This window comes from Mastigoproctus giganteus, chromosome 5 (genome assembly GCF_048544385.1).
Source record: "Mastigoproctus giganteus isolate SK-2022 chromosome 5, ASM4854438v1, whole genome shotgun sequence".
NCBI classification, from domain to species: Eukaryota; Metazoa; Arthropoda; class Arachnida; order Uropygi; family Thelyphonidae; genus Mastigoproctus; species Mastigoproctus giganteus.
In genome coordinates this window covers 206,725,167-206,737,964 of record NC_143579.1, presented here as the reverse complement: position 1 = coordinate 206,737,964, position 12,798 = coordinate 206,725,167, and the positions used below count along the sequence as shown (strand labels likewise).

The following is a 12,798-nucleotide window of genomic DNA, read 5'->3' as shown; positions in this document are numbered from 1 at the left end:
GAGTCCATCACTTTCAGACAGATATAAAGGAGTAGTAGTCCAAACAGTGGAAACACAGATCTGCTTCTCTTCCAAAGAAAGCCAAGTCTATTCCTTCTGCTGACAAGGTGATGGCATCTGTCTGTTGAGATGCTGATGGGGTGCTACTAATGAATTATTATTATTGTTATTATATGGTACAAGGAAGCCTGAGGCCTCGCTGCACCAGCCAAAAAAAATTCCCGAGTTACCCTGAGAGAGAGAGAGAGAGAGAGAGAGAGAGAGAGAGAGAGAGAGAGAGAGAGAGAGAGAGAGAGAGGGGGGGGGGGGGGAATCACCAAGAAAGAGAAGAATGGTGATATCCAGCTCAGGACCCTGGGTGTCCTAAGCCCATACTCACCAGATGTGAGCCCCTGGGGTTTCCTACAGATAGGCCAGACAGTCACAGGGGCATATTACACAGATCTTATACTACGTTTTCATGAAAACAGCAAAGGGGTCTAGTTCCATCAGGCAAACAATCTACTCGCAAGTGTATCATTGCCATGGCTGCACTGCACAGGTGTGACTTTGAAATATTGGACCCACCTCTATATTCACCAGATCTAGTACCATGGGCTTTAACCTATTTCCTAATTTGAAGAAATATGTGGCTGGCATTCATTTTCTCACCGGCAGTGACATTATTGCTGCAGTACATACATTGCTGGAGGCCCAAGAAAAAACTTTCTTTGTAGTTGGAATCAACGCATTGCAGCATCGGTGGCAAAAGTGTATTTACTCCAAAGGGGCTATGCTGAAAAGCAACACGTCACCAAGCTCCTCAAATAAACCTTTTATATTCAATTCACGAACTTTTCAAGCGCCCCTTGTACACTGAAAGGCAGGGGCGTTCCTAGAGTATGAGGCGCCCGGAGTACCAATTGAAATTTTGCACCCCCTTTAAAATTTTCTTCATGTGTGTATGTGAGTTTCAGGCGCCCCTTGAACGTTGGCGCCCAGGTGCAGTGCACCTTTTTTGCCCTCGGGATGGCCCGTCCCTGCTGAAAGGATAGAATTCATGGAATACCTGGTTCCTGAGCAACGTGACGTTGTCACCCCTGTCATTAGTAGACGAACCTACCGCTCGGCAGGTTTTTGAGTCTGCATCACTGAATTCACGTAGACGGTAATTCGATGTCAGTATGGATAAACATCATGAGGCAATCGACTCTGAAAGAGGGATAATAATGGGTGCTCGAGGCATGAGTCACTCTTTTGAGGAGGTGGTACAGAAATCGCACTGTCCCTGTTCGACAGTACCAGGAGTGTATAGGGAATACGCTATTTCCGGAATAACATCTCATTTTGGACACCGCTGTGGGTGGAGAAAGGTGGTGTATGTATGTATGTATTTATGTGGCCGTCGATATCTGTCTTGCATTGTTTCAGCCAACCGGAGAGCAACAGTGGCACAAATCACCGCCGACATTAACAAGGGAGTTGCCAGGAACGTCTCCACCAAGACCATCAGGCGATCATTAGCCACAATAAGTTATGGGAGCCGCCAACCTTCCAGAGTGTCATTGCTAACATCATGACACAAGACTCTACGTCTCAACCTGGCGAAAGAACATCGGCTCCGGACCTTGTGATGATTGGAGACGGTCTGCTGGTCCGAAGAATCCCGTTTTCAGTTATTTCGAGTGGACGGGAGGGTGCGTATCTGGCGGAAACCGCTCTAAGCTATGCACCCCTGATGTCAATAAGAAATGTTCAGGCAGGAGGACGGTCGGTAGGGGTCTTGAGCGTGTTCAACTGGCACACGTTGGGAACTCTTGTTCATCTAGATGCATCTCTGAATGGTCCAGGTTACATGACCATCCTTGCAGACCATCTGCATTCCTTTATGGTCATCGTGCACCCACAGGGCAATGGACTCTTCTAGTAGGACAATGTGTTTCCCCACAGAGCCGTGATGACTAGAACATGGTTCGAAAAGCATTCCGCAAATTTTACCACCATGAAATGGCCTCCCCGTTCAACGGACGTGAACCCTGTGTAGCATCTTTGGGATGCTGTGGATAGGTCCGTTCGAGCTTTGGATTCACCAACCAGGAATGCGACCGAATTATGGACAACAGTGCAGCAAGCATGGATTGAAATGCTTGTGGAACGGTTTTGCGAACTAGTGGACTCAATGCCTTGCGGTGTGACTGCTCCTATCTGGGTGTAAGGTGGGCCTACCCTTTACTAGGTAGGTATTCCATGATTTCTGGCCACTCAGGGCTTTCCTCCTTGCGTTTCGTTTTTATGCCTTTTCTGGCACAGCGAATAACAAAAGAACAACAGAAAACGAACTGTTATATTTAGGCCACTCGAATAATTAAATTCATTTGCTGTGCTATGTGTCTTGTGTCTGTTAATTGCGTGTGTTGTATGGTCGATTTGTCTGTTTTGCTGGATGTAAAACCCCAGTTTCTCGGGGGAAAACCTTGCTATCTACGCCTGAGACCGACTAACTCAACCACGGAGTGAATAAAGTCCATTAAAGTTTCTAGCGTCATCGACGGGATTCGAACTCGGGCCTTTTCCATCCAGTGTGGGGAGGACCGTGATGCTACCACTGTGCTACCCTCGTAGACAACAAATCAAAACAACAAATAACAAAACACCACGAGAAATCAGTGGAAAACTGCCTCCTATGTGGCCAGAAATCAGTGGAAAACTGCTCCTGGTATACATGTCAGCTAGTGTACTTTGTCCAAGGACCACGACTAACTTCTTAAAAAAGCGGACCACGTGGGTGGCACAGTTGCTATGATCACTGTCCACCCCCACACTGGGTGGAAAAGACTTGATTTATAATTTTGCCAATGATGCGGAAAATTTTTATGGTTCTTTTGGCAATCTGGCTGAGCTAGTCAGTCTCAGGCGAAGATAGTATGGTTTTTTTCTCTTGGAAATGCGGGTTTTGTCGTCCAGAAAAGAGAAAAACGACCAAAGAACATATATACTTTAATGATTGAATACACACGGACAGTTAAATTAGTTTTCGGATTGCCTTAATATTACAGTTTTTTTAATACAAATAAGTTGTGATCTTTTAATTTTTAAGGATAATGATTTATCAAGCGTTTTGATTAAAATAACTGGAGGGTAACTATGAACATAAATAAGCAATCGACCGATTGACTCCGACTTTGGCCCTGAAACAGCCGTCTGGGTGGTGGTATCCAGTGATAATAAGTAACAATAATCTTTTATACTGGGGAAGCGTTGTTTATTCAAAGTATAACCGAAATTGGCAATTCGTAAACTCGTTGGGAAGGCATTCATTCACGATATGAGATGTAAATGATGCCACTGTAATAATTTCGGTTAATTTAATGAGTATAGACATGATGCATTTGCACTAAATTATATGTCTGTAGATATATAATATCCCAGTAAATTAAACTGGAGAGCAGCGTGGCTGCTCAATGCTACCTTTAGGGTTACTTTGGATAAGTTTTCTATCGATTGCTGCTTTAATTGCCTTATTAATATTTTAAAATAGCTGGGGTATTTTCACGACAAATCGAATTAAAACCGTCTGGTAATTATGCAAATGTTCAATGTACATTCAAATTATTATCAATCAGATAACTATGGAATTATGTTCCCAAATTCAAAGCTACGAATTTACACAAGTAGATTATTATCGCAAAAATATCCATGTAATAATTTTTTCCTAATAAATAACATTAAACAAGTTTTTTTTTTTTGTTTTTATTTTTTTTTTTTTTGCAATAAAAAGTAATCTAAACGTGCGTATGTTACATGAGAAAAATTTTGGATTTCCCTGATGCTTCTGCCAAAATCATTCTCAGATCAGAGATGTTGAAGAGTTGCCACCTGTTAATTGTAAACCGTGCCACAGAGTAACTCCTGTGAACTGTGCTGATTGAAAATATGGTGTTATGTAGTTATATCTTTTTCTTTTTGAATGGTCGTACTTATCACCCACCAATATTTTTGATTTCGAAACGTTTTGTACGATATCAAGTGTTTGAAGGTAAGTGCGAGGAAGTAAACTTCAAACTAAAACATTAGTTGCAAATATAAATACCCGCCTCCAGAGACTAGAGAAGCGTTTTAAAAAAAAATAATAAAAAAAAATGACTTTGATTTATAAAAAAGACTTGGATATATAAAAAATGACGTCACCCAGAGTTAATGAATATGAAACGGTTATGATAAAAATTAGAACCATAAAAAGTATAGTAATAAGAAAAAGTAATAACTTAATTTTTTTATACAGTAAGCTTCGAGTTTTGTAATCCAGCAGTCCATAAAATGGCACCCATTTTCCAGCAGTATTTAGAAAAATGGACAAAAATTGGCAAATTTAGCTTTCATAAACATAATCTGTGTAGACATGATTCTGCAGGAAAAGAGTTCATATCTTAGCCATTGTTTTTTATTGTGCTTCAGCAACATCAAGAAATTTGTAAAGCTATGTATTTGTCTAAAGTATTTGTGATCAAGATAAATGGAGTGCTCGGTTTCTGAGTTTCATAATTTGCACATTAAGAATTACACTGAGGCAGTGATTCATAAAACGATTGTAATAACTTATATTATTAGAAATAGTGGTGGCAAATGATATAAGAAAGCAAGCTTATACAGCAGCAGCTAAAAAAAAAAAAAATACAAATCGTCCTCACATCACCTAACCATTCCCTCTAATCATTTGTTTAATTCTTCTTTAAATTTATTCAAGATACCCACTTCCACAACACCAGATGGTGGTTTTCTCCAGTAATTGGTTACAACCATCCTTTTTATGTTTGTCACTTATATGTGAGTTGACCAAAAAAGAGTAAAGAAACCATCAGCACTTAGTTTACTCAATCCATTCAAAGCCTTAAATTTACACTTCAGTTATGTCTCCTTACAGCTGACTACTGTCCGACTACTGCAATTGCAGAATTGGGTAAGAGTACTCTGTTGTGCCCGTGATTACCTTGTTTCTCTTTTCTGTACTCAGTCCAACAGAACCACATCCTTCTTAAAATGAGGCTTCCAGACATGCATGCAGTACTTCAGATGTGGCCTTATACAGCAGGATAATAACCTTATCCCTGTTGGCAAACTTCTTGTACATCATTGGAAGAACCTCGTGAGCTACTTTAACATCCTGTCTGCACTGCTCAGAGAAAATTGTTTGACTGTAAGACTATGTGTATTTTAGTGCAATTGCATAATTTATACACAGCTAAATATAAATTAGCAAAATTTGCAATAGCGGCATCATTTAAGTTACATCTCATATTGTGAATACCTTCACGACAAGTTGCCATGACATTGCACTACTTCGAATAAGTAACGCTTCACCCGAAGGAGAAGACTGTTGTTTCTTATTCTCAGTGGATACCACCACCTAGCTAGGTCTCTAATTCTCTACCACCTTGAGCATTGTACAACCCAACTGGTATGTTATTCTGAGATTACCGCACCTAGCAATACCTTTCATTTATCAGTGTTAAACCTCAGCTCAGGTTTTAGCCCATCTGCCTAATTTTTCTAGGTATTCTTGCAGTAGTATTCTTTGATTCCTGTCTTTAAACATCCTTCTCATTTTTGTATCATCTGGAAACTTTGACATTAAGCCTGATGTTCCCACATCAGTATCATTAATAAATATTGGAAACAGTAAGGCATCCAACACTAAATCCTTAGGGACATGACTAATGACATTATTCCAAGAAGAGAATTGCCTATTAATAACTACTGTTTTCTGCCACTCAACATCCATAACGGTAACTTTCCCCTAATGCCACCTTCTCCAATTTGTGCACTTGTCTTTCATGTTCTTTCTTGCATCGACTATATTAACATGTGAATTGTCTATTCATAAATATCTCCCATAACAAAACTAAAAGATTATCACTATTTTAAATGAACTGTTTATTTAGTTTGAACAGCAATGATTGCATTGATATTTTCAGAATTTTACATATTAGTAGTTTTTTTTGTGGGGGTTGGGGAATGGAAGCATGATAAGAAAGATGGAGGAAAATGTGGGAGGAGGACTGTTTGGTTTCAGGATTGGAGGGGAACAAGGGATGGATTAAGTGTGATGAGAGTGTTGACAGAAAGACACCTGAAACGAACAGAGATGTATACATATGTTTTATATATTTGAAGAAGGAATTATATCTGGTTGACTGGATTACATTATTTGAATATATTGGAAAGGACAAGAGAGTGATTAGTATTGGGGACAAAAAGTAATAGAGTAGGAAATGTGATATTGAAAGTGTAGAGATGTGAAGCAGGGGTGTTGTCTATTCTTGATTTTATTTAATGTATATGTAGATGAAATGATTAAAGAGACATTTTGATAAAGGAAATTGGATAAGGGAGAATGTTCTTGAGAGTGTTAATTTGCAGATGATATGACTTTGATGGCAGATTCTGAGGATGGATTGCAGAAATTGATTAACAGGTAAGTTGTGATGGGCTTACAATGAGAATAATATTGAGAAGACAAAAGTTATGAGAGTGGAAAGAAAAGGTGTGAGTTAAATATTGAAATAGGAGGATATAGAATAGAACAGGTGAGCAAGTATAGATATTTGGGAAGCCTAATGGTGAAAAAAAAAACAAAGAGCAGTAGAGAAATTATAAAAGCAGTGAGTAAAAGAACTTTTGAGAAGGGAAGAAGAATATTATGTGGGAGATTAGGAATTGGTTTAGGGAAAAGATTGGCGCTATGGCTGTTATGGAGTGTGGGTCTTTATCGAATATGGACATTGAGAATGGAAGATATTAGAAGATCGGAAAGTTTTGCAGAGGTTTGGGAATGGAAAAGGTAAGATGCGCTGATAAAGTGAGAAATGAGATGGTTTTGAGAAGGGTGGTGAGAAGAGGTGTTTGACTGAAATAATCGTAAGATAGAAGATAAATTCTCAGTGGATACCACCACTCACTGGTGATGGTATCCACTGAGAATTAGTAACAATAGTCTTCTCCAGTGGTGAAGAGTTTCTTATTTAAGGTAGTACAATATCAGGCAACTCGTGAATGTATTCACAATATGAGATATGATAAAAACAATGCGATTTTCACCAATTCGGTGATTCACTTGATGCTGTTGTACTAATCTTTGATAAGTGAATTTCTCAGTTGTGTGGATACCTTCTGACCATAGTCTCTTGCCTCTTACTTCTGAAATGTTTGGATAATTCTTAAATCTTTAGTTTTCGGTGTAACGCGAGTCATTCAAACCTTTAAAAGATTTTGGAAGTGTTTGTCTACAGTGAAGTGTTTGTCTACAGTTGCTTCCAAAATGTGAATTACTTAACAAGTACAGGTCACTGTTGAACAAAAGCCGAGAATTAGGGTTGAATTTGAAAGTGTCTGCAATTCTGCCCAGACACGATAGGAGGGAGTATATGATGAGAGCCTTGTCGATCAATTTGGCTCTGGAAAGATTGTGCAAGGCTCAAGGGGTAGAATTTTTTTCAGCCTGGAATGTACTTGTTAACAGGAGAGATTGCTTCTACAGGGATGGGATACACTTAAATAGAAAGGGTGCAAGATTATTTGCTGATGCTATAAAGGCAGTGTTAGGTGGGTCGGAAAACTGCTAGCTTGGGGGTAGACAAAGACCAATAGATTGACAGTAGCCACTGGCAGAGGTGAAAGAGATTCTTGCACTGCTTCTATTAGAATGAGCAGAAGCCTGAAAAACAAGACGCATGATATTTCAGAGACTGCTTGGAGCCATTGCGGTACAAGTAAACACATGGGTTGTATTAGGGTTGCTAAGAATAGAAACAGGTGCAGGTATACCTGCGTGTACACCAATGCTAGGAGTTTAGTAAATAAATTTGAATTTGAGGTATTGCTCAAAACATCAAAGGCAGATATTGTTGGGATATTAGAGACGTGGTGTCACACAGATATAAGGGATGCAGAACTGGAATTTGGGGAGTACAACGTCTACAGAAAGGAGAGGAAGGGGGGAGGGGTTATGCTATTAGTTAAGAAACACATAAAAACCAAGGAAGTGAAGCCAGTCGACATCGCTGGACAGTGCAGTGTTGAGTCAGTTTGGTGTGACATAAGCATTGGGAGATCAAAATTGAGAGTAGGCATGTGCTATAGGCCTAATGACTGTGATGAGTATAATAAGAAACTGTACAGGGAAATAGAGTGGGCCAGTAAATCAGAGAGTCTCATAATGGGAGATTTTAATTTCTCAGATATTGACTGGAATTTGGGGGCTGGTCACTCACACACTAGCAGGGCTTTTGTGGATTTATTGGATGATTGTTTTCTACATCAGCATGTTAGGGAGGCAACTAGAGGGAGTAATACTCTTGATTTGATTATCAGCAGTGATTCTTCATGCATTAAGAATCTGCAGATAAATGAACCACTAGGTGGCAGTGATCTCAGTGTGCTGAAGTGGGATTTACTCAAAGAGGTAACTACCATTAGGGGTAAAGGGAAGGGTTATTGCTTCCGTAAAGGCGACTACTCCTTTACGGAAGCAACTACGCCTTTATGATGGACTGAGACAGTATTTAAATTCTATACAGTGGGACCAACTGATGATGTTACCAACAGCAAATTCAAAATGGGAAGCATTCAAAGAACTTATCTTGGAAGCTAATAGGCTTTACATACCAACTAAGAAATATTGTTCAAGGTTTAGGCCAAAATGGATGTCAGATGAACTAATGAGGCATATGGCAGAGAAGAAAAATGCATGGGATACTTACAAATTAACACATGACACAGAAGCCTATGATAGATACAAGTTGATATGCAACCAAGTTACAAAGGAGGTTAGGCAGGCGAAGGCAGATTACGAGAAATCCTTGGCAAGGGAGGCAAAGAAAAACAGCAAAGAGTTCTTTACTTATGTTTTTTACTTATGTTCTTTACTTCCTTCTTTACTCTAGAAGGAAGGGGATAAATCAGATTGGTCCACTTGATATTGATGAGTCAACTGTTGATGATCCTGCTCAGGTAGCTAACAAACTAAATGAATATTTTGCATCGACATTCACACATGAGGAGTTATTCAGCAAGGGGAATGCCAGAGGTGTATTCAACTCTAGCAGTAAGCTACAGAATCTTGAAATAACTGGGAGTAAAGTGGAGGAGAAACTGTTGAAGATAAACGCAAGAAAGGCACCCGGGGTGGATGGGATCTATCCAGTTATATTAAAGGAGGCAGCAAAGGAAGTAAGTAAACCCTTAGCCATAATTATGAGAGCTTCCTTGGACTCAGGGAAGGTACCCATAGACTGGAAATGGGCAAATGTGACCCCAATTCACAAAGGAGGATCAAAGGCTGACACAAGTAATTATAGACCTGTGAGCTTAACTTCTGTTCCAGGAAAATTAATGGCGGCACTGGTTAAAGAAGCACTGCAGGATCATTTAGACAAGACTTCGGTTATAGCTCAGACACAGTGGTTTTGTTAAGGGGAAGTCTTTCCTGACCAATTTGATTGGATACTATGATGCAGTCACAAAAGAACTGGATGCAGGGAATAGCTTTGATATTATATACTTGGATCTTAGAAAGGCTTTTGATACTGTTGCACATGGAAGACTGCTACACAAATTGGAACAGTGTGACATTGGAGGCAAATTGCTGCTATGGATAAAGGGGTGGTTGAGGGGGAGAAGACAGAGAGTGGTAATCAATGGACACTGCTCATCGTGGACTAATGTTATTAGTGGAGTCCCTCAGGGCTCAGTGTTGGGTCCATTATTGTTTTCTGTATTTATAAATGATATTGATGATGGTATATCAAGCTTAATGTCGAAGTTTGCAGACGATACAAAGGTAGGCAGGGTTGTCAAGGACACTACTGACTCTATGCTGCTGCAACAGGATCCGGAAAGGTCGAGCACATTGGGCTGAGAGGTGGCAAATGAAGTTTAACATTGACAAATGTAAAGTACTACACATGGGAAACAGCAACCCCAGAGCAACGTATCAACTCTGTGGTACTACACTGACAGTGGTAGAGAATGAAAGGGACTTGGGGGTGGTTGTGCAGGCAGATATGAAGTTCTCTGAGCAGTGCAGACGGGCTGCAAGAGTAGCTCATGGAGTATTGTCAATGATATACAGGAATTTTTCCAGCAGGGATAAGGAGGTGATTATTCCCTTGTATAAGGCAATGGTCAGGCAACACCTAGAGTACTGTATACAGGTCTGGAGGCCTCATTTCAAGAAGGATGTAGAGCTGCTGGTACGAGTACAAAGAAGGCAACAAGATTAGTGAATGGAACAAAGGGGTGCTCTTACGAAGAAATGCTTAAGTTTTGCAAATTACAGTGTCTGGAGACTAGGCACCAGCGAGGTGATCTGATAGAGGTGTATAAAGCCTTGAATGGTTTAAGCATGCTCAATGCTGATGGGATTCTTCCTCTAGCTCAGAATAATCACCTGAGAGGGCATAAATTCAAATTGAGGAAAGACAGATGTAGGATAGACGTGCGGAAATTTGCCTTTAACCAGAGGGTGGCTGGTTGGTGGAACAGACCTCCATCCCTTGTAGTGGAGGTTGATAGCCTAAATAAGTTTAAGGCTCAGCTGGACAGATATTTTGAAAAACAGAGGGATGAAGTGGAATGGGTTTTTTTTTTTTTTTTTTTTTTTGGCTGATGCTGCATAAGCTTGCTTTCTTGCATCAAATGCCTCTACTAATGCTAAATGCTAATGTGTTTATCATCGTGTCCTTTAATCTTCCCTTTCTAAAATGGCATCTTACAGGCTCCACTTTTTTTTTTTTTTTTATTTGTAAATGAAATCAAATTTTCCTGTACTTTGCTCATCAAAGTAACTGGCTATACAGCATCATCTAACTGGCTATACAGCATTTTCTGTTTTCATTTCAATATATTGTGAATTACGAGACAAAATTTTTATTTGGCATTTAACAGATGCTGGGTGACAAAAGTGTCTACGTTTCTTTTAGGCAACTCCCGTTCCCACATGACACCTGTGAAATGTCAGTGATGGGTGTATAATCTCGTTACAGAGCTTTGATTTCGCTAGCTAAAATTGAACAGCTGACAAAAATATAGGTGTTCACTTTGTCTCCCAGATACTCACAATCAGTGAAGTTTAAAATTCTAAACAATACGATAAAAGCTTTCTTTATTATTACTATTGGTTTCTATTGTTTATTTTTGTTAGATATTTTTAATTGGGTTTAGCAGATCATAATTAATAGATCATCATTTTCAATTTAGTAACAAAGCTAAAAATTATTTTTTTGTAATTAAAACAAAGAAGGGAGGTTACACAGATGCCATTTGAGTATCTTTGTTAAAATTGAGGGTGATGGAAGGTTAATGATTATATCAGAAACTGGAATTTGAGTAATTTTGTGATTGTGTTTAGAAAGACAAAATATAAAGAGGGGCTTTCCATATACTCCATATTTCTGTTTCCTATTCTACTACTGGTTGTAGGATTATAATTGTAAAATTATTATTGTATTAATATACAGTAAAATCTAACTTTAATGGACTATAAGGAATTTACTTTTAGTTGCGGCAAATGATGCAGGAAAGCAAGCTTATACAGCATCAGCTAAAAAAAAAAAAAAAAAACCTCAAAAACATCCTGTACGACTTGTCTATCTTCTCCAACAGTTTTAGTTCTTCCTTGAATACCAGATGGAAGTGTTCTCACAATCAACTACCTGCTAGCTGAAGGCAAATTTTTGCACATCTATCCTACAGTCATCAGTCCTCAATTTGAATTTATGCCACTTCATGTGTGTAGTCTGAGTAAGAGGATTCCATTGGCATTGAACTTACTCAATCCATTCAAAGCCTTAAACAGCTCAGTCAGATATTTTTGCAGGTACCCTGTTCCCCCTGCTAAGAGCTCCCTTTTGTTCCCATCACTGACTTTGTTGCTCTTCTCTGCACCGATTCCAACAGACCCACACCTTTCTGTAAATGAGGCTTCCAGACCTGTATGCAGTACTGAAGATGTAGCCTAATCATTGCCTTATACAAAGGGATAATCACCTCCTTATCCCTACTGGCAAAATACCTGTATATTATTGACAAAACCCCATGAACTGGCCTAGCAGCCTGGCTGCTTACAGAACTTAATATCAGACTGCACAATTGGTCTAGGTCTTTTTCATTCTGCACTAGTGTGGTACCACACAGTTGGTGCATTAATTTAGGATTACTGCTACCCATATGAAGTACTTTGCATTTGACAATGTTACACTTCCTTTCCAATGTTACACTTCCTCAGCCCATCTGCTTAATTTTTCAAGATCTTGTTGCAGTAGCATTGCCCTAATTACTGTCATTTACCACCCTGCAGACTTTTATATCATTGGTAAGCTTAGACATTAAGTTTGATATGCCTTTATCAGTATCATTAATGTATATAGAAAACAATGAGTCCAGCACTGAATCCTGGGGGACTCCACTAATAACATTAGTCCAAGAAGAGCAGGGCCGGTTGATTCCTTTATTCATAGCAGTAACTTACCCTTAATGTGGCAGTGCTCCACTTTGTATAGCAGTCTTTTTATGTGCAACCATATGAAAAGCTTTTCTGAAATATAAGTATATGATATCAGAATTATTTTTTGCATCCAGTTCCTTTTTCACTGCTTCATAATATCCAATCAGATTGGTCAGACAAGGTCACCCCTTAACAAATCCATGCTGTGTCTTCAGTATAACTGCATTCTGTCTAGTCCTACATTTCTTCTTTAACCAGTGACTCCGTTATTTTTCCTGGAACAGAAGTTAAGCTAACTTGTCTGTAATTACTCATATCAC

At 39.2% G+C, this 12,798-nt stretch overlaps 1 protein-coding gene across 1 annotated transcript in view; it reads left to right on the top strand.

Moving 5' to 3' along the window:
* Nucleotides 1–3,863: 3,863 nt before the first annotated feature.
* mRpL18 (mitochondrial ribosomal protein L18) overlaps nucleotides 3,864–12,798 on the top strand; it is a 44,100-nt gene continuing 35,165 nt past the window's right edge. The window contains exon 1 of the mRNA XM_090373668.1: nucleotides 3,864–4,015. Coding sequence (XP_090229794.1) covers nucleotides 3,913–4,015 — 103 coding nt within the window. The 5' untranslated portion in view covers nucleotides 3,864–3,912. The remainder of the gene's footprint in view (nucleotides 4,016–12,798) is intronic.